At 43.2% G+C, this 24054-nt stretch overlaps 1 protein-coding gene across 1 annotated transcript in view; it reads right to left on the bottom strand.

The window, feature by feature from the left end:
* Window positions 1-442: 442 nt before the first annotated feature.
* Mlh1 (mutL homolog 1) overlaps window positions 443-24054 on the bottom strand; it is a gene marked incomplete in the record, with an annotated part of 34250 nt that continues 10638 nt past the window's right edge. Inside the window, 10 exon segments of the mRNA NM_001281613.1 lie at window positions 443-737; window positions 1949-2062; window positions 2233-2325; window positions 2793-2957; window positions 4872-4935; window positions 7307-7415; window positions 10517-10664; window positions 15828-15981; window positions 17848-17941; window positions 22506-22618. Of these exon segments, the coding sequence (NP_001268542.1) occupies window positions 570-737; window positions 1949-2062; window positions 2233-2325; window positions 2793-2957; window positions 4872-4935; window positions 7307-7415; window positions 10517-10664; window positions 15828-15981; window positions 17848-17941; window positions 22506-22618 (1222 nt within the window).

Genomic DNA, 24054 nt, shown 5'->3' on the forward strand with positions numbered 1-24054 from the left:
TTTTTTTTTTAACGCAAGCTGGAGTTTATTAAGGAAATTTTAAGTGGGTTTAAGCCTAGGCACTGAAGGAAGTGATGTCTAGAAAACACATCCAAGACATGGACTTCTCAAAAGTTGCTGTGCCAGGGCTGCTTTTAAAATGAATTTGAGTGGACACACCTTATGGTATCCAATAACAAATTTCCAGAATAAAAACATCATAGCATGATCTGGGAAAATTTCAAGAGGTTTTTTAACAATATGTACAGAAATGCCTCCTCAGGTGCTCAGGAGGAGTCTTCAACACAGCTTAGTATATACTAGGTGAAAATTATCTTAAGATAATTTTCCAATGTGAAGTTTTATATATATATTCGCATCAAGACGCATAGTTTATTTGCAGCCAATCCACAGGTGGAAGCAAATATGAATTTCCCACATTCAGTTGTAGCAACAACACTGGGTTACAAAGCAAGAACAGTCAGCACTGGAAACCTTGAGCATGGCAACTGTGCTGTGGTTTCCTTGTCCATAAATCATGCTTCATCTGGATGGTGAGTACACAGTCACTCAGGTGGCTATGACTGGACTTAACACCTCTCAAAGACTTTGTATAGATCCGGCAGGTTGGCAAGCTGCAGGACATTTCCATCCTCTGTGAAATGCTTCGGAGGCAGGAGGTGTGAGCGGAAGGCTTTATAGACAATGTGCTCCACAGTCCACTTCCAGGGCTTTGGAGTGGAGCCGGGCATGCCACTCTGGAAAATACAGGAAATGCCATTTATCTCCCCACTTACTGGCTTTCCCACTGACATGACGGGCGCTGGGCCTGGAAGGATTTTAGTGGTGTGTAATGGGGCTTCTGCAGGACAGTCTTGAGGATGCCACTGAGCAGAAGTAGCAAGGTTTGTGAAGAAGAAACCAGTATTTTGAGGGACCACTGCCTACATTTTTGTTTCCAATACAGTGATCTAATATTTCTGAGCCAGACTTCTGGATCATAACAAATCACAAACCTGGGGTATCTTAAAGTAACGCTGTTCTGACGCTCCACAGAGGGTAAATCTGCCTCACTGTTCCTTTCTATGTAAGCTTTGGCTGCCCCCACATACGTGTTCTTTTCTCATTTGTTGTCTGTTTCCTATGTGTGTCAACCTCCCCACCAGAATGAGAGGGTGCCAGGCGTGTCAGCCAGGGATCAGGGCTAAGTTTTGTTTCACTACTGTAAAGCACCAGAACCCTGAACATGCCAGGCATCCTGATAAGCAAACAATGTGTTCAACATCATTAAGTGGCTACGCACTACAGCGGCTAGTTTTGGTTCTTATACACTCTTGGCTCTCTCTGCCTTCCTGGGAAATGTGAGTGTGCATTACCATCTGACTGAAAAAGTGACCAAGAAGCAGTGGAAACCCAGGCTCTTTTCATCAAGTTGGCCTGTGAGGGGCTATAGAGACACAGCTTCCTGGTAAGGAAGACCACTCAGATGCAAAGTAGGGAGAAACTGAGGTCGACAGAGACTGGTCTAGTATGAAGACTCGGGTCTAGGTGTTAGCAATGGTACACACAGGGCTGCTGGTTCAGAACACTGTGATCTAAGTTCTCCCCTTTCACTCAGATGTCACAGGCACCACTCTGTATCTGACAGGCTTGTAAATCATTTCAGAGGTCTCTGTTCTAGTCCAGCAGAATGAAATAGTTTATGAATAAAAGCTGGCCACTGTAAAGAGTTGGGGGTGCTGCTACATGCCTATAATCACAGCACTTAGGAAGCTGAAACGTCAAAAGTTCAAGCCAAGGTAAGCTAAATGCAAATCCCTGGGTTAAAAAAAGGTTGAGGGCTGTTGCTTGAACCCTGTCTTATAAAGTGAAACTGTAGAATTTTAGAGATGATTTAAGTTCCATATCCTAAAGGTCCATGACGCCTGCCGCAGCCCTGGATGCCAATGTACATTAGTCACAACAGTACCTGCTGGCCTGAGAGGGTTGACTCCTCGAGTATATACTGCTTCCGAATGGAGTAAAACACTGCACATTCTTTACTGAGGCTTTCAAAACATTCCTTCTCTTCATCCCAATTCACCTGAGCCACAGAATTCAATACAAGAAAAGCATTCAGTGCAGTGCTTTAACATTTTATTATAAATATCATAGACACACTGAGGCACACCAAAGCACACATACATACATACATGCACATGCAGACGCACAGACACACATGCACACACGCAGGCACCTGTTGCTGTTATATACCTCTGTGGCCAGTCGAAGGATGAAGAGAGGCAGTCCCTCCAAAGGGGGCACATAGTTGTCAATCAGAAGGGGTAATCCAATTAGGTTTCCTTCCTGCTTGGGGGGAGGTGGCAAGAAAAGAGGGTAAGAAATAATGGCATTATGTCCGAGAGATTTCATTTCTCTTATGTTTCTCCAAGCCTTTTACTGGGTACAGGTTGTAGGATCAGCTCTGTGAGCCAAAAGGTTAAGCATTTAAAAAGAGCCTTGGGTCAGGAACAACTTTTGCTTCTGGATCTGCTCAGAAACATGAGGACAGGTGGCCCCAAAGATCAAGGGTAAGAGAAAGATATGTGGCCTCTAAGGACTGGGATTCAGTGTTCCCTCACGGGAGAGTACTTCACCCTGAGAATAGGAATAGCATGATGGATGCTAGCTTAGGTGTCTCCAGTGCAAATGGGGAGTGAAGAAAATGTATGATACATGCTGTTTCTGAGGGGGAAGTCAGCCTTTTGGTTCCAACCGAGGAAATTAAGTCTTATCTGACAGAAAGTTCAAAGACTTGTAAATAGCTGCCCCACCTCATCAATTTCCAAAGAGAAATAGTCTGCAAGCATCTCAGCTTTCTTCTTCAAAAACTCAACAATGTATTCTGCAAGTCCTTCCTTGGGGCCATCTTCCTCTGTCCAGCCACTTTCAGGACTGTCTAAGGCCAGCATGGCGAGGTCAAAGAGAGGTGCTGGTTCCTGGAAAGAAACAAGAATGTAGGGATTAGGTGGGACGCTTGAGTGCAACAGACCAAATTCAGTTCTAATATAAAAGCACCAAAAGAGACCGAATGCCCACTCATCACTGCAGTTCCAACACCCCTATTAACAGCAGAACAAGTAGACAGAAGATCACTATGGAGATGATTGACAAGCATCACAAAGAGCACAATACACATAGGTGGTATCTATAGACACTCTTATCAAGGTAAGAATATAGATTCTTTTTCAGGTGCACAAAGAAGATAAACTGACAAATACATGCTTTGGGCCATGCAACAAGTCTCAATAAGTGTGAACACACTCATGAATGTTCTTCACCAAAGCTAGAATTAAAGTAGAAATAGTAACAGATTCCTGGAAAACCTCTAGGAGACTATATGTGCTAAATGAAACAGATCTAAATACAGACAGCCTAGCTTATCAGAAAGCTTCAGGTCCTAGTGAGAGATACTGTCTCAAAAACAAAACAATGACAAAAAACCAAGATGAAGTGATAGATACTGGAGAACAACACCAGACACCATCCTCTGGTCCTACAGTCATACACACAATCATACACCCACACTGAGCACACCATACAACAAGAGGGAAAAGACAACATGAACAACTCTATCTGAGTAATAACCCGAATCTCTAATAAGAATTTCCTATCATGGAATCATCAAGCCCAGACCATTCCAAACAATGAGTAAATAATAACAATCCTACGAAACTCTTTCAGAAAAATAGCAAAGGAAAGCTTACCAACTCATCTATGAGATCAACATTATCCTCTACTAAAACCACACAAATACAATACAAAAACAATACACTAGTAACACAAACACAGACAAAAAACTTATAAGTACAAATCTCAACACATAACCAGCCAGAGTTCATCCCACAAGTACAAGATTGGTTTCACATGGAAATTAGTCAATGTATTTCACTATATTAATAGCCTAATAATTTAAAAAACATATCTTAGAGGGAAAAAGACATTTGAAAATTTTCTATACCTATTACTAAATTTAAAAAAATTGTTCCAACTTCCTAAGGGCATCCACAAAAACTCTCTCCCAGTTACTAGCAAATTCAGTAATCATATTCAACAACCAAAGTGTGACTACTTCCCTCAAGACTGGAACAAGAGAAGGCTTCCCATTCTTGCCACTTTCAGCCCAGACTGTAAGCCATCAAGACAAGGGGAAGCATCCAAACTGGGTGTAAGGAGGTAAAACTGCCTCTCAATATGATGACCATTTATAGAAAAAACCAGACTCTATATAAGCACTAACCAAACTGAGTTTAGCAAACCTGCGAGATACAACATTTATGTACAAAACTCATGTGCATCTCTGTAGTCTGGCAATAAGCACCAGAAATTGAAATTGTCGAGCTGCCATGTACATACAGCACCAAAGAAAAGTAATCATTAAGCTAATAAAGTTTATCTTTTATCAAAAGTTATCTACAGATGCAATACACTTTTACTCAAACTTCCAAAGGTTAAATTAAGATTTGGCACCAAAACCTTGGAACAGACGAGCTAAAATTGTTAGAGGTTTAGAGTAAAGTTCAATGGCAGAGTGCCTACACAGCACCACAAAATAAAAAGCAAACACACTCCATCCCTGTTCCAGCCACGGTTCTAGAGAATATTTCTACTCTTAATTTCAAGTAAATATGCAGTAACTTGTATAACACGAAGCATTTGTTTAAGATAGCTGTAAAAATCACAAATTACCTGAAAAGATTCAATCAAAAACACTTCATTGCAAATCACAAGGTACAGAAACTCTTAAACATACTTTGGAAAGTTTATGTTTGCTAAGTAGGAAATCACTGTATAGTTAATATTCTGAGAAATGACCGGCTGCTATTTCAGAAGTGAGGAGGAAAGAAACTTACCGATAACCTCAGAACACCAAAATTGGCAAAATCATAAATGAGTATCTGGTAGAACAGCTCTTCACTGCAAATGAAAATGAAAGACTTTAAGAAAAATAAATCTATGATCGAGGGCTGAGCAGCAAGGAGAGAATGGGACAAAGATGCTGCTGCCTGCTGTGGGCCTGGCTAAGGATGTCTCCTCTATATAAAGCACTGGGACGCTGCGGCCATCCCAGCGCCAGACAAACTCACACATACTATCTAGTGCTGTAAAGGTTTCACATTCCTGCAATGGGATCTATTTTATTTACTTATTTATTTATTTTTGGTTTTGAGACAGGGTTTCTCTGTGGCTTTGGAGGCTGTCCTGGAACTAGCTCTTATAGTCTAGGCTGGTCTTGAACTCACAGAGATCCGTCTGCCTCCGCCTCCCGAGTGCTGGGATTGAAGGCGTGCACCACCACTGCCCGGCTTCTGCAATGGAATCTAAAACACTGTCTGCTTACCTTCCTATGTTAACAAAGAGTCCTACAGATTACTGTGGTAGAATATTATTTTAAGGTGTGTGACTTTTGTTTATGCTACATTTGTTAAACTCTGTCAAGCTGTGTTACTGTGCCTGTCTAAAACACCTGGTGGTCCTAATAAAGACATGAATGACCAGCATTGAGGCAGGAACAAAGAGAGGTGGGCCTGGCAGGCAGAGAGTATAAATAGTAGGAGGAACAGGGCAGAGGAGGAGGACGTCAGGGGTCAGCCACCCATAAATTAAGAAGGAAAGTAAGATATATAGAAGTAAGAAATATAAAAACCTAGAGGGAAAAAGTAGATGTGTTAACTTAAGATAGAAAAGCTGGCTAGAAAGAAGCCAGCTAAGCTAAGGCCAGGCATTCATAACTAAGAATAAGCCTTTGTGTGTGATGTACTTGGGAGCTGGGTGATGGGCCCCTCAAAAAAAGGAAAAAGAGCCACATCACTCAACAGAGTACCTTCTGACAGTTCACCCTTAAACGCCACCGTGTGGAGTGCTTGCCTGCATAGCTTGTGAAGGCCTGGGTTCATCCCCACCATCACAGAAGCAGCTTTATGGGAAAAAGTATATGGAGCATATAGAAAGGGCAGCTTTCCCTGAATCATCAGAAATGGACCCTAAGGCAGAATTCTATTGCACTGATTTTTTTGGGGGGGATGGGGTGGGATAAAAGATCTTGCTATGTAGCACAATCTGGAACTCACAATCATTCTTTACCTACACCTGCCAAGAGCTGGGATTGTAGGTGTTTGCCCCATGTCTGGAAGTGCACTGATATTTGAGTTAGTATGTAGCACCGGCTGACAATAATCTAAGAACAGCAATTAAGTATGTATACTGAACTCTTGTTTCTGGACTGCTGAGGTCATGTACTCAGCTGTCTCATACTCCTGCTGCAGCAGCCAGGAGCTGTTATTACCATAATACCTTCCCCATCATGGCAGACTGCATCAAATGCAGCCTGGATAAACTTATCTTCCCCGACATTGCTTCTCGCATGTATATGGTCACAGAAATGAGAAAAGGAGCTAACACACCCAACAAGTCAAAGTGCAGTGAAGCTTAGCTCTAGGCCAAAAATGCTCCCAACCCAAGAATGACTCTGAAAGCTAGAGAAAGTATTTGTGCCAGTAGGGAGCTTTGGGATGGGGGCTGCTTCTAGAGTAGAGATGGAATAGACTTTGAGAGCTCATGTACCATGTCCATGCAATGTACAGTGTCTGTTCCATTCACAAGATCAAGAAGCACTCTGGTCACAGGAAGGCTTAGAATAGAAGTCATAGAGTAGTGACACCGAGTGGACACAGGCAGCAGCACCCTCCCATACACATCACCAATTTAAGAACACACTCTAGATGCAACAGATTCTCAAAGTTCCTGGAAACAATAAACATGTCATCAGGTGTGAAGAGGGCGAATGGCACTGTTGGGATTGCATTTCCCATGTTGTACAAAACTCTGACATCGGCGGCTAGATATAAGCTTTTGCTGTATTACCAATACCAACACAGACATCTGGACTTCCTTCTCTTGCCTTCCTCTATGTAATCCTGTTGCACACAAGAGACACCAGACCTCTAACAGCACAAAGCCTTCAACACCTGGCTTTCAGCCAATGTTTACTGAACGCTGTTTACTGAATGCTGAGTCAAGGCCTAAGCTTCTCTAGTTATTTATCCCTATAAAATACCAGTGAAATTTAGTCTTACTATCTTAATTTATAGGTCAGATACATGAAATATGGGATAGAAAAGAAATTTCCTGTCCTGGAAATGGAGAAAGGTTGACCCTGGATCTGCACTCACATCTGGGACTCTCAAGACTCCAACTATCCTTATCAGACACCTCACCTGCTCCTCCACCCGCACCTAGCACTGGTGTTGTCCCCAGAGACCACTCGGCTGCTTTCACACAGATTTACCTGAGCTTGGTAGTGTTGAGGAGGTATAGCTTGGTCTGGTGCTGTGCCAAGGCCCACTGAGGATTCACACAGCCCACAAAAGAATGGTTCCGGAGCATCTCTCGGAGAGCTAGAAACAAAGCAAACCAGAAACGTGTAAGTAATGTAATCCCACCACACACCTCTTCACATCCCAGCCCCGCCCAAGCAGAGATGTCTCAGGTAGGCCTCCTGCTGAAAGAAACCAAATATGGAATGACACACAGTTTGCCTCTTAGGATGTGCAGAGAAGCTGCTGAAAGATTAAGGAATATACAAGGGTCAAAATGAAAGGCAAAGTGGGAAGCCAGAGATGTGACAGGACTTCCGAAGCTGGTTTTACCCAGGAGGAAAGGCTCCGGAATGGCAACCTTCAGCTTTCATGGGCTCTGGCCCTGTGAGCAGGAGGACAGGTAAGAATGGCTTGAAGCGGCTGGAGAAATGACTCAGTGGATATGAGCACCAACTGCTCTTCCAGAGGACCCAGGTTCAATGCCCAACACCTACATGGCAGTTCACAACTGTCTGTAACTCTAAGATCTGACATCCTCACACAGACATACACCAGGAGAAACACAATATATATAAGAAAAAAGAATGGTTTAAAATGGGGAGTCTGACAGACTAATATTAGCCCACAGCTGGAGAGAAATTCCAGGAACTGCACCCAATGCACAAAGGGAAGCAATACCTGTATCCATTCTCCAACCACCTGATGCCTTTCTGTTGGCAGTAAAGGAAAAGAAAAAAACAAAAACAAAAACAACTCCCCGCCCCCCAAAAATCAAACCAAAGCAAACCCCTGACATTCAGCATGCACAGCCATAAACTCATCCCACATGCTTTACAGGTAGAAATGATGACAGACAGACTGACTGAGAACCTTAACAGAGATACACCTCACTCCAGGCACGGCACAACGCACTGCACTGCACGAAGTCATTAACTAACATCATGTGACAAGTAATTAACTTACACTGTAGCACAATAGCCCTGTGATCACCAGGTTAACAGTGCCAGCATCTGACCCGAGACGAACTGTTTACCAAAGATAACGCACTGACCCTATTTTGCACTTAACATCAGGTGAACCTACCCACAAAGGACACTGCCCGTACCAACTCACTGTGCTTGGCTGTTCTTTGTTGTGTTTTATTTTGTTTATGACATGAAGTCCTACTATGTTTTCTAGGCTAGCCCAGAGTTCCTTGACTGAAGTGATCCTCCTGCCTCAGTTTTCACAGTGGTGGGGACTAAAGACGAGGAACACTATGCCAGGCCAGTTTTAGAGTGTTCAGATATTTCACGTAACCTGTTTTTCCTCTCCTCATCTTTCTTTTCTTCATCTCTAAAATAGGAGGAAGAAGCATATGCTCTCTCCAAACATATTTGAGAATCAAGTTAGACAGCATACATGGATATGTATTTTTAGGTCACTTAGAGTCATCACTTTGGTTTCAGCAAGACTCTAAATAAATCTGATCACACTTGATATAGGAGGTTTTACCCTGCATTGAACAGTTTATTAGTTAAAAATATCACTGAAATGATCTTACTGACTCCCAAGAATGAGGCAGATTATCTAAAACCACTATGAGGAGAGCTGCTGAATAAACTAAGCAGCAGCCCGCCTTTCATACATGACGTAAAACTGCTTTAAGAGCTCCCAGCTTGGAAAGTAACACCAGGGAAAGCGCAACCACAACACATTTCATGGAAATAAAAATCAGGAGCCAACTGGTAACACATACAGTGGGCAGAAGCCCAGTCACAGGAAGACGGCTGCATCACTTGTCACGTGGAGAGAAGAGAGGGGGAGGGCGGGGGAGACAACGACAGACAGACAGACAGACAGGGAGCAATTTATGAAAGGAAAGTTCAGGTCTTCCTGTGTTGGCCCAGACAATGGTGACAGAGAGGAAATATAAGAGACTAACTCGGAGCAGCTGTTTCAGGGTTCAGGGTTAGTGGAGATGGTGCCAACTTGCTTCTGAGCTATACAATCTTTTCAAAAAGTAATCCAGGAGGCTGATGTGGGGGCAGATGCCTGCAATCCCAGACCCAGGAGGCAGAAGCAGAACTGAGAACTCAAGGCTACAAACAGTTCTAGGCTAGCCTGAACTATACAATGAAACCCCGTCTCAAAACAAAACAGTAACAAAGCAGATGATCATAATTTCTATTTTATAATAATACTGAAATTGATTTATTTTCACTTTTTACATTTGTGTGTGTGTGTGTGCGCGCGTGCGCGCGTGCGTGCGTGTGTGTGTGTGTGTGTGTGTGTGTCTAGGGTGGTCATCCACATACCACAACACACATGTGGAGGTCAGAGGACAACTTTCAGGAGTTGGTTTTTTCTTTCTAACATGTGGGTCACATGGATCAAAGCCAGATCATCAAGTCTGGTACTTTAACCCACGGAGCCATCTTGCGGGTCTTTAGGATTTATTCATGACAGAGGAAAACAGAAAGGTCATGGCTAGATGACAGACTCAAACACAGAGCTGCCACCTGGAGCCTGCACAATACTCACATTGGGAATACAAGTTCCTCAAAGGTGTGCAACATGGTTGTAAGAGTAGCATGGCTGTGAGGGCCAATCTCCTTACACATCTAATTACTGACGCCGTCCTCCACTCACTTCTAAAACCTTTTGGCTACTTTTCTATTAATAGGGACAAGGATGAAGTGTGGTACCCAACCACTCTCAAAAGCTATTTCTGAGGATAAAGGGACTCATCAACCTTCAGGTTATAAAAATATCCAATCTTCTTACCAAATGTCTTACTGGTTACTTGTAATCAGTCACAGATCTTCTAGGATAAACTAACCTCACACCCAGAGGCACAGAACAGTTAAGTCACAATGTGAGGTCACATGGTAGATGTCCAGGGTCATGACCTGTCAACAACTCTCAACTAGGCACAGCCCATCTGACTGACAGGGTAAGCACTTTGCTGCTCACTCATGATGCTGCTTTTAGCAAACTCAGAAGAAATGGCTGCAATGACCACTGTGGCTGACCCTTTCGTGACTAGAAATGACAGTTCTGCTTAAAGCCCCTCTCCTGCCCTTGAGAACTGTCTTCCGTGTGGGGGAAAAGAGCCTGTGCACGCGCAGGGGCATGGACAACAGGAGTGCTTCTGCACTTCCCAAGCCCGAGTGCCACACACGTCAGCACTTACGTACTCTCATGGCCTCGCTCATTAATTTCCTCCTGGAGACTCAAAACACTGGTGAGGTTAATGATCCTCCTTCGGGGGTGACAAGCAGCTGTCATTTCCTTCCGGGAGTCATTTTCCATCATCTCCACATCAGAATCTTCCCGATGTCTCTTTCTGCAAACAAAGGAAAGAACTGACAGATCATTATTTTTCCATTTTATTTTTTGTTTTCCAGGACAGGGTCTCTCTGTGTAGTCCTGGCTGTCCTGGAACTCACTCTGTAGACCAGGCTGGCCTCAAATTCAAGAGATCCGCCTGCCTCTGCCTCCTGAGTACTGGGATTAAAGGCATGTGCCACCAGCCCGGCTCCTAGAAAAGTTTTAATGGCAGATGCTAGGAAGAAAATACAAAGTCACTGGTGGGACTATAGGAGGGAAAGGATCTTTTTGTGTGAATGGACAATGGTGGTTTGAGTGACAATGACCCCCATTGGCTCATCCATTGGAATAGCTGGTTCCCAGTTGGTAGAACTGTTTGGAAAAGTTAGGAGATATGGCCATTTTGGAAGAGGTATCTCACTGGGGGTGGGTTTTGAGGTTTCGAAAGCCCACAACAGGCCTCGTCTCTCTCACTCTACCTCCAACTTGCAGATCAGATGTGAGGTCTCGGCTACTGCTCCAGTACGATGATCGCCTGCCCGCTGCTGCCATGCTTCCTGCTATAACGATCATGGACCATGGACTGACCCTCTGAATTATAAGCAAACCCTTACTTAAATGCTTTCTTTTATAAGCTGCCTTGGTCATGGTGTCTCTTTATACCAATAGAAAAGGAACCAAGACAGGAAGCCTTTGGGAAAAGGTGGCATTTGAGCTGAGACATGGAGTCATGCGGTACCATACTGCAAGGAGAGAGTTAGCTGTCCTCCTATGTGCAGCAGGGAGCCCTGGAAAGGCTTCCAGCAGGAGGAATATAACCCTAGATTTGTTTTACAGTTACTTGACTACTGTCATAAATAGCACTGAGTTCCCCAAATGATGAACAAATGGAATAATTCCTTGGCAGGGTTAGAGCATTAAGTAGATAATACATATGAAGTACCTATGCTTGAAAACCACCTACATCATCTTATTCTTTGGAAAACCTTTCTTAAAAGCTGTTCTTTTTTTTTTTTTTTTTTTTTTTGGTTTTTCGAGACAGGGTTTCTCTGTGGCTTTCCAGGCTGTCCTGAAACTAGCTCTTGTAGACCAGGTTGGCCTCAAACTCACAAGATCTGCCTGCCTCTACCTCCCGAGTGCTGGGATTAAAGGCGTGTGCCACCACCGCCCAGCTGAAGCTGTCATTCTTGACGGCACCTCTAAGAGAACATGCACCTCAGGCAAGTGATTTTAAATGGAACACCAGTCACTACCAGCACCTCATGATCCTCAGGGGGACTGATGATCTGGGGACTGGTTACAGCATGCACTAGAAATGCTCAAGGTTAAATGACACTTTTCTTTCTGTAGCTCCTACACTCACTCTTTCCCCATGGGCTCATAAACGTCAGGGAACTCTGCTGTGATGAGGGTGCAAGAGCCATTTCAGGCTTTTCTCTTCAGTCCTCTCGGGGGCAAGGGCTTGTCAAAATGCTTTATTAAAACCAAAAGCTGCTGGGGGACTGGAGAGATGGCACAGAGGTTAAGAGCACTGATTGTTCTTCCAGAGGTCCTGAGTTCAATTCCCAGCACCCACATGGTGGCTCACATGCATCTATAATGGGATCTGGTGCCCTTTTCTGGCGTGCAGACATACATGCACGTAGAACACTGTATATAATAAATAAACTCTTAAAACAAACCCCAAAAGCTACATCTGTGCTCCTTGTGTTAACTAAGACATAAACTACTGACATTTAAGAGTTCTCACAGGGAACCACATGAGCCACTGTCAAATACAGTGTACAAGGCCACAGCACTGTCCCAGTCTAGTCCAAGGCGCAACTGATTTGTGAGAACCCACTAGAAGACAGTTTCAGTGAAGAACAAAGAAGGCCACACCTGGGGTTGCCTGAACTGGAAGTGGCTGCTGCTTTCTCGGCCGTTTCTGGAACCCCTTTTACTGAATCCTTCTCCAAGTTCTGACTCAAGGCAGCTGCTGCAGAGGGGATTGGGAGCTCCAACATCTCCTCGTCCCTTTGCACGTCAGTCCTGTTCCCTTGCACAGGGTCCTGGGGCAGGCTGGGCAGAGCCTTGCTCACAGGCTGGAGAAAGGCATCCAGCTTCTGGTCCCGGGAGTCTGTACGGACCATCTGGTGAGCATAGACCTTATCACCACTTCCACTGGTAGATGAGGAAGTCACGCCTGCTGTGGATTTAACCACCTCCCCAGAGGGTCCACCAAGTCCTGGAAGCAAGGTCTGTTTCAAAAAAAAAGACAGAAGAAAGGGCCAGACTTTACACATAGATGTTCAGATCCCCAAAAAAGAACAGTATTGGATGAAGACATCAGAGCCAGACGGAGTTATATCACAGTTATCAGTACAGAAGCGACTTCCATTAAAGGGATATAAAACATTCATGATCATACCAGTCAAATATTAGGCAAAGTTCTTATAATGTTAAACTTGGGTTGAAATGAGGATTCTATTTATCTTTCCTGACGAAGCATACCATTGTGAACTATTTTTAAGCTAGAACACTGTCGTGGTGCGTACACTTGCAGCTGCAGTCACCCTCTCCACTCACACTCAGCCTCCATTTCCTCCTCATCGCAGGTCCCGGAAGCTACCATCCTACTGTTTGTTTCTCTTTTCATTTGTCGGGAGGCTGACCCAGGCTTCTCACATGGCACACATGTGATCCACCACTGAACTGTAGCCTCCAAAGTCTACCCTGACATACACTTACTTCCTTTATTCTGTCCACTGGAATCTAAAAAATATCATTGACCACACAGCAGTGGAAACCCCAGGTCCCAGATTCTAGTTACCAAATACCAATCCCACTGAGAGACCCAGAAAAGTCCACTGAACTCCCCAAGACTCACTGTGACGGAGGGTGACATGTTCAACAGATTCACTCTCCTGACATCTTGGTGCTCATAATTTAGACACAGGGACAGAATGACAGGGACAAAGACCAGCAGCGGAGGATTCTAATGTGTCCTGTTGTGGGTGCAGGGACTTCTTACTCAGATTCAGGTTTTACTGTGTACTGCCCAGCTGCTTCCGCCGCGTCCCATGCACCCACAGCAGAAGCATGCCAGTGATCTGTCTCCTCGCCATCAAAAAGAAGATAAAACACATAAATGACCTAACAAAGCGCATCTGCAGATGAAGAATTACTGGTGTAAAATGAATGGGAGGGGCAGGGTGACAGGCATTTGGCAAACTGATTGTAAGTTGTGAGTCAGGATGTTCTGAGCCAGATCAACAATGAAGTAAATGGACTTAATGCCACTGAACAGCACATGTGGTCAAAAATGCCTCACACGCTAAATTCTGCTACGTTTCTTTTAGCCACTGTTTGTAACATCAAATATCACCTTTTGGATTAGACCAGGAGAATTTACAACACTGTGAGACAGCCACTGGAAATCCTAAGGTATCAAACTATAATGAACAAAATTTACAAGTAAAAATATTCTAGGCAAAAGAATGTTTTTGAGGGGCTGAGAGATGACTCAGCTATTAAGATCACTGGTTGCTCTTCCAGAGGACCTGGGTTCAATTCCTAGCACCCATAAGGCAGCTTACTGCCTGTATCTCCAGTTCCAGGAGATCCAACAACATCACACAGACATACATGCAGGCAAAACACCAATGCACATAAAATAAAAATAAATTAATTAAAAAGAAGAATGTTTTGTGTCTGAATATAGTTTCACCTCTAGATTTCCAACTGAAAGGCAATACAGAGGACCAGTGAGAGTTAAATAACACTACAGAGAAACAATCAGCCAATCCAAATGTATATTATGCTACAGAAAACCTAGAAAAGCCCATGAGAATAGCAATTTAAAAACAGAGAAGCTAGGGCTGGCAAGATGGCTCAGTGGGTGACAGTGCTTGTTGCTAAGTGTGACAACCTGAGTTAACCCCTGTAAGTCACATGCTGGAAGGATGGACCTGACTCCAGAAAGTTCCCTTCTAACCGCCACATGCTCACCACAATACCTATGCACTCCCCACAGACAATGAAAGGAAGGGGTTAATTCAAAGAGACTAGACTTAAAGGAAGGCAGTTCCCAGTTCTTGGAAAGCAGAAGCAGGAGGATCAGAAGTTCAAATTTCCTCACCTACAAGCAAATCCAAGGCCAGCCTAGGCTATGAAACCCTGTTTCCCACCCACCCACCCACCCATATCTATCTATCTATCTATCTATCTATCTATCTATCTATCTATCTATCTATCATCTATCTATCTATCTATCATCTATCTATCTATCTATCTATCGAGCCAACTTAAGAGATTTTAAAAATGTAACAACCAAACATTATGACTGGAACATAATTAGATACAGATTTGAACACAGCTGGTATTAAACAGACTTCTCGATAATTAAGACATTTGAACATAGACTAGTAAATGATGCTATCACTATTAATTTTATTAGATATAGCATTTATATTATGGTTATATAAGAAACTTTTTAGATGTATAATAAAGTATTAAGGAAGAAACAAATGTCTAAAATGTGCTTTCAGATATATTTTTTCCTTCACTAAACAAGATAGGAATAGCTAAACCAGCAGGACAAAAGGCTGATGTTGTTAAAGCTGGGTAACAGGTACATGTACTACTTAATTTTATATGTGCTTAGAAATATGCATAAAAATTCAAACAAAGCACAGCTCTATTCAAAGGGGAACACTTTTCTTGGAAGGCAATACAATGCAGAAGAGGGGCTGGGAGGATGGCTCAGTGGTAGGAACATCAGCTGTGCAAGCATGAGGACCCGATCCAAACGCCCAACTCTCAGGTCTCACTTGGCTCCAGGCATCTATCACCAGTCACTGGGGCAGAGACAGGCAGAGACAGGCACATCCTCAGAGCCCACTTGCCAGTCAGCCTTGCTCAGAGAGTCAGTTCAGGGAAAGCCAGTCTCAAGGCAACGAAGAGATAGAAAAAAAATCAACACTCTGCTCTGCCCTCTGCATACAAGTGTGTGCATGGCACACGCGCGCACACACACATCCCCAAACACATAAATCCCAGAGAAATGTTACTGAAAGAAAAATCAAAGTAATACAAAGATAATCCAAAACTACAACAAAAAAATCTGAGTTTTCAAGATATGGAACACATTTTAAAGCAGCAAAGGCCCCGAGAGACTGTGGAGGTAGATGCCCTCACCTGGGTGAAATACATCCTGGATGAATTGGAGCCCAACAGCTTGCCCTCAATGTGCTGCTGCACACGCTCCAGGATACTCTCCTCATGCAGAAAGTGAACTTCATGCTTGGTGGGGTGCACATTGACATCTACATTCTGGGGACTGATTTCCAAACTGCCATGAAGAGAGAAAGACCACAAAAGACGGGGATAATCTACATGTGATAACTAGACAACGCGGGGAAGCCCAATCACCATGGCCTCAAACGTCAAGATCAAGTCAGAGAGTCTGAATGCCATCCCTGACACTGAGGAGCTGTGAAGCTTTCAGGGAACTGCATCACCTTCACGGTCTTAGTTTCATTTATAAAGTGGGCACAACAGCTCTCCTCACTGCCCAGACTTCCCGTGGGAATCAGTCTGTACAGGGCCCCTACATGTGTATGGTAGCTACTACAGGTCAGCTGTCAGCACTCTAGAACTGCTGGATTGTGAGCTCAGGCCAAGACCTAACTTCTCTGGATGTTTTCTCAGCTTTAAAGACAGGGTAACTGTCAAACCGCCCCCCTCTTCATTTTTCAGGGGGAAAAGAAAGACACAAAAGAACTTATGGTGAACCCAGAGCTCTTACTTACCCTGCTCCAAGTCCATCTTTCATAACTTGCTGCTAAGAGAGCTTTGTGATATGAAGCTCTGTCCGTAAAGGTCACTACAGGGACGACAGGAAGGGCTTCCAAAGCCAGTTTTGGGAGCTAGTGTGTCAGACTTCTTGTACACAAAGCAGGCGGCAAGTCATTCTTCCTGGGCAGTACACCCCCACAGTAGTTCCTCAGTGTGGAGATCTGCCTCACACATTTCTCCCCAGTACAGCAAGCCAGTCACATTCCTTCACCAGGGGCCTTATCTCAGGCACAGGGGTAGTGAAGGATGGAAGCTAAGAGGCTCTATTAATACCCCAACCCCGGGGAATGGCTGTTTTTCCTGTCACTTATCTCCTACTGTTCAACTCACTGATCTGAATTCAATATGCAATTTTTTCACTAAACTTTCCCTGTTCTGCTGCATGATTCCTATCTCCTGTTTAGATCCTGCCTAGCACAAAGACAGACCACATTGATGACATTATGGATTCATTACCCAGCAAAGAAACACATGATGAAATGAACAACTGCACATTAAAATCTAAAAACTACTTTAGTCTATGACCACAACACCCTGAACATACCTGATCTCATCTAAAAACCATTCTGAACCATGGTTTTTACTCTTCCACTCATTTCAGTGAGATCAGAACAAAGAAAAATTTTTTTTTTGGAGTCAGGGTCTTGCTACACTGGCCTGGAACTTAAAATTCTGGGTTTATAGGAGTATTCCGGGAGGCTCAGCTGAGAATGAATTTTCCACCATAGTTTCTTCCAGAAGGTTCTCAGTATGAATTGGGCCCTTGGGTAGCCTTGTTGCAAAGAGAATAGTGTTTTGCATGTTGCTTTTTAAAGAGGCCTTTTCAGACAAGCGGAACAAGAAACATACAGAGACTCTGACCTTTTTCTTTTTTAAAGCACTATAGGGTTTGATGTGAATAAGGCAAGCCCTAAACTATGTGTGATAACTGAAACATGCCTGCCAAATTATTAAAGTGAGCCACTGGGACCTGCCAAGCTACGACAGGAACCCTCCAGGAAGGCAGGCAGGTAAACGCAATATTACTAAGCAGGTCAGCCAAGCAGAATCCACATAAAGATGAAAGGAGAAACCAGGCCCACAGATGTGCCTTCTAACTCCCACATGTGTCCCGTGCCCCATACTCACTCCCCCCCCCCCACATCTCCTCTCAAATAAAAAATTCTTTAAAATGTGTAAGGACTCCCCACGGGGCAGGGTGACCCCAGCAGGAGGAACCAGACTCCTTCAGTAGAACTGTGTCATTTTCCTGTGGGGAAGGACAGAGCATCCCTCACCAGCAGTGCCCTGGTTGAACACCGCTAGGCAATCTCTTCCATGGAGGGACACTGAGAAGTCAGTCTCAGAGATGCTGCATTACCTGAGGTATAAGAATGGGTGTGTGTTTTTGGGTAAATATGCTGCATATACAGTTTCTATGGCTTTTCTCAAGGCAGCAGATTCTACCAGCCGGTCTGAAAAAGAAAAGGAGAGTAACCAGTTCAACACTGTCCTTCAGGATAAGGTCACAGGTGCATATTCACACATGGTCATGAAACCACCTTGAAAAGAACTGGAGTAACAACTTTATCAGATGCCCAGGAACAAGTGCTCCCTGTATCTGTCACCACTTTCCAGCATCTGACCTCAGGTTTGGGACTCTTCCTCGCATCCAAGCAGCAGAAAGAATGAGAGGGCACCCAATTCTGCCTCCCCCTCCCATCCCGCATCAGCTCCTGAACATTAGCTTTGCTATCTTTGGACCCTAGCAGCTCTCAGACATTTTAATCCACAAAGACAAAGCTGCCAATCACACATGCCAAATGCTGAGAGATACCACAGTGATGAATAACTAATTCTAGCCAAGTGTCCAACACTACGACAGAGTGTGTGTGACACACACGAGGCCAGAGAGCGGCTAACTCTGTCAAAGGGGTTCCAATATGAGGGTTCCTATAGTTGGTTGTTTTACTTTTTGAGAGCCCACTATCCAGCTCCCAAATAAATACATAGAGAATTATTCTTACTTATAAATGCCTGGCTTTAGCTTGTCTTGTTTCTAGCTAGCTTTTCTAACTTAAATTATCTCATTTCTCTTTATGTTTTGCCTCTGAGCCTTTTACTTTTCTCTATTCTATGTATCTTTCTTTCCTTCTTACTCTGTGGCTAACTGTGTGGCTGGTCCCTGGAATCCTAATCTTTCTTCCCTAGATTTCTCCCCTATTTATTCTCTCTGCTCACTAGCGCTGCCTATTTCTCTCCTGTCTAGCTATTGACTGTTCAGCTCTAGTTTTATACAGGCAAAGCAACACAGCTTCAGAATTAAACAAATGCAACATAAAAAAATGTAACACAGGTTGGGCAGCAGTGGCCCATGCTTTTAATCCCAGTGCTAGGGATGTAGAGGCAGGCAAATCTCTGTGAGTACAAGATCAGTCTGGTAGTTCCTGGTCAGGGCTACAGAGAAATCCTGTCTCAAAAAACCAAAAACCAAACAAAATCAAAACAAAAAAAGAATGCAACACATCTTTGCATCATTAAACAAATATTCCACAACATAAACAAATGTAATAGTTCACAACAGGTTCCATACTAAATGACAAACAGTAGGAGCAAGGCTTCTAGCATTTCAGGTTATACAAACCGCTCTATTCATGGTTAAGGTGATTTAAATGACCCAGGCTCGGGGAGTATGGATAAAGGCTAGGAGAAGTTAAGACTAAAGACAAAGGAAGATCTGTTTTCAGAAAAACCTAGCCCTCCTTTCTCCTGAGATAGATTTTAAAGGATCGCTTAATGAACTGTTGTCCTGGCAGCCAAGGGTATGTCACATCTTTTTTTTTTTTCTTTTTTTTACGAGACAGGGTTTCTCTGTACTGTTTTGGAGGCTGTCGGTCCAGCCTGGCCTCGAACTCACAGAGATCCGCCTGCCTCTGCCTCCCGAGTGCTGGGATTAAAGGCGTGTGCCACCACCACCCAGCAACGTCTTTTTATTTCTAAAAAGAGTGATGACTTTATCAACAAGGAGACTATTATTCTGAGTCATCACACGAGCCTGGTGGTGGACCTGACAAGAAGACAGAGCAAATTTGCTGAGGCTAAAAGTGAGGCCAGCTATCAGAGTGACCTTTGTCTTTGCTCCTTAGCTGAGGATACACAATAGGACAGAAAAGAAAACTGGACTCTTTGTGCCATTATGAACAAACTGGCCAGTGTTACCAGGCTATGGTACACGGACCCACCAGAAACATGGATAGGGCAGTCAAATGACACTTAACTGACTTTCACTTGTCTACTCTGCAGGCAACATGTACAATACAGAGTAATCATTTCTTAATTTTTTTAAAAAAAAGATTTGTTTTTGGAGGTCAGGGGTACATGTGGAGGTCAGAGGACATAGTGGTTTAAATAGGCATGATCCCCATAAACTCATGTGTACGAATGCTTGGCCTACAGGGGGTGGAACTATTAGGAGTATGACCTTGTTGATGGAAGTGTACCACTGTGGGGGTGGGCTTTGAGGCCTCCTCTGCTCAAGCTACACCCCATGTGGTTCAAAGGCTCCTTCTGCTGCCCGTGGATCCAGACATAGATCTCTGAGCTCCTTCTCCAGCACCATGCCTGCCTACATGCTGTCATTCTTTTCACCATGACAACAGTGGACTAAGCCTCTGAAACTGTAAGCCAGCCCCAAATAAATGTTGCTCTTTATAAGAGTTGCTGTGGTCAAGATCTCTCTTCACAACAATAGAAACCCTAACTAAGACCGAGGACAACTTGCAGGGGTCAGTTCTCTTCTTCTACCATGTGTATTCTGGGACTCGAACTCAGGTCATCAGGCTTGCTGACAGGTGCCTTTACCTGTTGAGACTTCACACACTGTTCCCCAATGTCATTATTTTTATGTTTCGAACAAAACAAATGAAAATGTTATTCCCAAATTATTTCTTAGGCTTAATTCTTTTTGGTATAGTAGGGGAAATGTCTACTAGTATAAATGGCATCAACAGAACCTGTCTGACAGAGGTTGGCCTCTTCTAACTGCTCCTGGATTGCTCTGAACACCTGCTGTGAAACATATATGGCTTGGATGCACTGGCTGCTGCTCCTACACAGGACCCCAGAACCCACACCATGCAGGTCATAACCAGCTGCAGCTCCAGCGCCAGGCGATCCAACAGTCTCTTCTGGCCTCCAAAGGCATAGCACTCTCACATTTGTGCATGTATGAGGGTACACATGCACGCACACACACACACACACACACACACACACAAATAAGAACTTAAGATATACAATTTGAGACATTTAAAGCCACTTATAGCTAAAAAAAAAAAGAAGAAAGAAAATATATAATTTCCAATAGTAAACAAAGAACTAATATCATGATGAAATGCTTTCTAATAAAGGCAAAGGACCTGTAAGACACCACAAAGATATATCTGCCTTCATATGCTTTGCTGCACTATCTACAATAGCAAGAAAATACAATCATCTGGGATGTTTATCACCAGATATACAATAAAAATGTGGTCCATATACATAGTGGAATTTTATTAAGTCATAAAGAAAAATGAAATCATCACGTTTATAGAAAAATGAATTGAACTGGAAATTATAGTAAGTGAGTTAACTCAGGAACTAAGTTAATTAAGAAAGCTTGGGGGACAAATGTGGTATGGGATAGATGAGTGTGACATGAAAATGGAAATGAACTACTGGGCATGGAAGGGCACAAGCAGTGGGAGGGGAGCTGAGAGCGGACAAAAAAGTATGAAAATGCCATGAAACCTTTTACTTTGTATGCAAATTAAGAAACAAAGTAAACAAATCTACACCTTAGAAACAAAACAGCTGTAAGAGGTGACTCTCTCTCTAAAGCAGCCCATGTCCCTGGGCTGGTGAGTTGGGGCAGCAGTTAAAAGCTCCTGTTGCTCTTGTAAAGAGCCCAGGCCAGTTCCCGACAGATGGTGATTCACAACCATCTGTAACTCTAGCTCCTGGTGATCCAACCACTTCTTGCCTCCAAGGGCACCAGGCATACACATGGTGAAGAAACATACATGAACTCAAAACATTCATACATGCAAAATAAATCCAAAAATAAATTTATTTTAGAAGCCTATACTCGTGTCTTAGGTGGGTACTATCCTCTTTCTAAGTCTTCCTCTTTCATTTTCTCAATATCCATCTTAAATCTATATTAAAAATTGATTCTTAGTAAACTCCAATTTTGCTTTAAAAAAACTTTGAAGATAAGAATATGAAAATCAAGTGTGTGGAAAGATGCTTCTTGCATCTAAACAGAAGCTAAATTCAGACTGCTGGGAGCTGGGGGGGGGCAATGTTACTCTAGCACCATCAAACCCTTGCAATATACAATTAAGCTACACAAATCCAAAAGTCAAAGAGTACTTAGCTAATAAGACTCATGCAAATAATAGGTCATCAGAGACAAGAACGAATTCAAGGTAATTTAATTTCTTCCTTGAGTTCTAGAATTATCCTTAGTGTCATAAATTTAATTCTTTAAAAGAAAAACCTCTCAAGGGTCTTAGGATTCAGCTTTTTAGTGATGTCTACACCCAAGTTTTGGTTTTCTGCTATACAATGTGGAAAAGCAGTCCCTGAGCTAGAGGCAGAGTGGGTCTGCTTGTTTTTTTAGATTTTATTTATTATGTATACAGTGTTCTGCCTGCATGTGTACCTGCGGGGCAGAAGAGGGCGCCAGATCTCATTACAGATGGGTGTGAGCCATCATGTGGTTCCTGGGAATTGAACTCAGGACCCCTGGAAGAGCAGCCAGTGCTCTTAACCTCTGAGCCATCTCTTCAGACTAGGGCCTGCTTATAAAGGCTGTGATGCAAGCATATGAAGAAGGCACTCTAGCCTACACAGCTCAGGGTAAAGAACCAGATTTAAGACAAAACAAGACCAAACTTGACATGAAGTTTCCCCTGTGTAATCTAACCTGTGAGACAGAAACTCTCCAGGTTCCATAAAGCTGTCTGTGTAGACACTTCACCCTTTCTCACTTACGGTTGATGAAGAGTAGGAAAATGCACTTCTTCACGGAGTAATTTGCATTGGATATATAGCCATTCATTTTGAAAGCCAGGGTTTTATCTTCACACCCAACTTCTATCAGCTCTCTGTTTAGAAAAGAGAAAATTTTGAGATTTTTCGAAGTACAAGACATCTCAAGGGCTGGAGAGATGGCTCAGAGGATAAGAGCACTGACTGCTCTTCCAGAGGTCCTGAGTTCAATTCCCAGCAACCACATGGTGGCTCACAACCATCTGTAATGAGATCTGGCGCCCTCTTCTGGTGTGCAGGCATACATGGAGGCAGGATGTTGTATTCATAATAAATAAATAAATCTTAAAAAAAAAAAACATCTCAAAAGCTATAAAAGAATCACAATAGGAAAAAGCAGGGTTTTCCCATAAACCAACTCTGAAAAAAAAAAAAACCTACCAACAAACAAAAACAACAATACTGAGACTAGGTTCAGCTGAGATCCTGTGAGTCTACTCACCATCTGTCCATCAATCCATGTATCCACCCACCTACTCAGTGTTTCCAAGTACTTGTGTTGAGTGCTGGGCACTACTTTAACTGCTGAGAAGTAAGACGAGTCTAAGCCTTAGTAACTAAATCCCAAAGCTTTAAGTCCCAAAACTCATCTCTGCTGACACAAATCTTTACTGTACTGAATAGCACCATCATGAGGTTCCAAGAGTGTTTATGGGCAAGGACAGGTAAACACGAGCCGGTCTGTCTCTCTGAAAAGCCACATTTATTTCTTCCTAAGTTTTCAGAATGAACCTATTGGCAGCTAGTTACTTCCTAGTAGCCTTCATTTTTCTCCAGTCTCACTGACTCCAGAGATTTCTCCTTCTTGTCCTGTAATTTTTCTTTTGATGCACCAGCAGTCTGCTACTGAGTGGCATAATTATCTCATGTCCTTCCAGCTAGAGTCCTGGGAGAGCAAGATTCATTACAGCTGTCCACACTGTATCCCTACTACAGTACAACATTCACTGGACTTTGCTGTGTAGACTGGAGTAACATGTCCTCTGAGTCCCAGGTGCACAGTGAAGCCCGTACTTTCTTCCTCTAATGTCTCAGGACAGTTTGGAAACCTACTTTTGGCAATGCTCTCTAGGGACAATGTCTAAACTCTTACAACTCCTTGGAATTCTATGACTACTGTTCTCTCTTAGAATCTTGTCAAAAGCTCTTAAAAGTTACCCTGTAGAATACAGAGATTTCCTTTGATCCAGGAGTACAATTTTTTATATTAACTCATTTACATTTAATTAGGAAGAAATGGGTGATGACAAGCAAACTATTTGTTTCCTTGGTTTTACCCAAAGAATAAAAAGTTTGTCTTTAGAAGTAGAATTTCAGTATTAGAGAGGCAGGCAGATCTCTGTGAGTTCGAGGCTGGGCTGGACTGACAGCCTCCAAAACAATACAGAGAAACCCTGTCTCATAAAAAACAAACAAACAAACAAAAACAAAAAAACAAAAAAGAAAAAAAAGAATTTCAGTATTAGGACAACTTCCAGCGCTTTTGAGAAAT

Source organism: Mesocricetus auratus, unplaced genomic scaffold (assembly GCF_017639785.1).
Source record: "Mesocricetus auratus isolate SY011 unplaced genomic scaffold, BCM_Maur_2.0 Super-Scaffold_100691, whole genome shotgun sequence".
NCBI classification, from domain to species: Eukaryota; Metazoa; Chordata; class Mammalia; order Rodentia; family Cricetidae; genus Mesocricetus; species Mesocricetus auratus.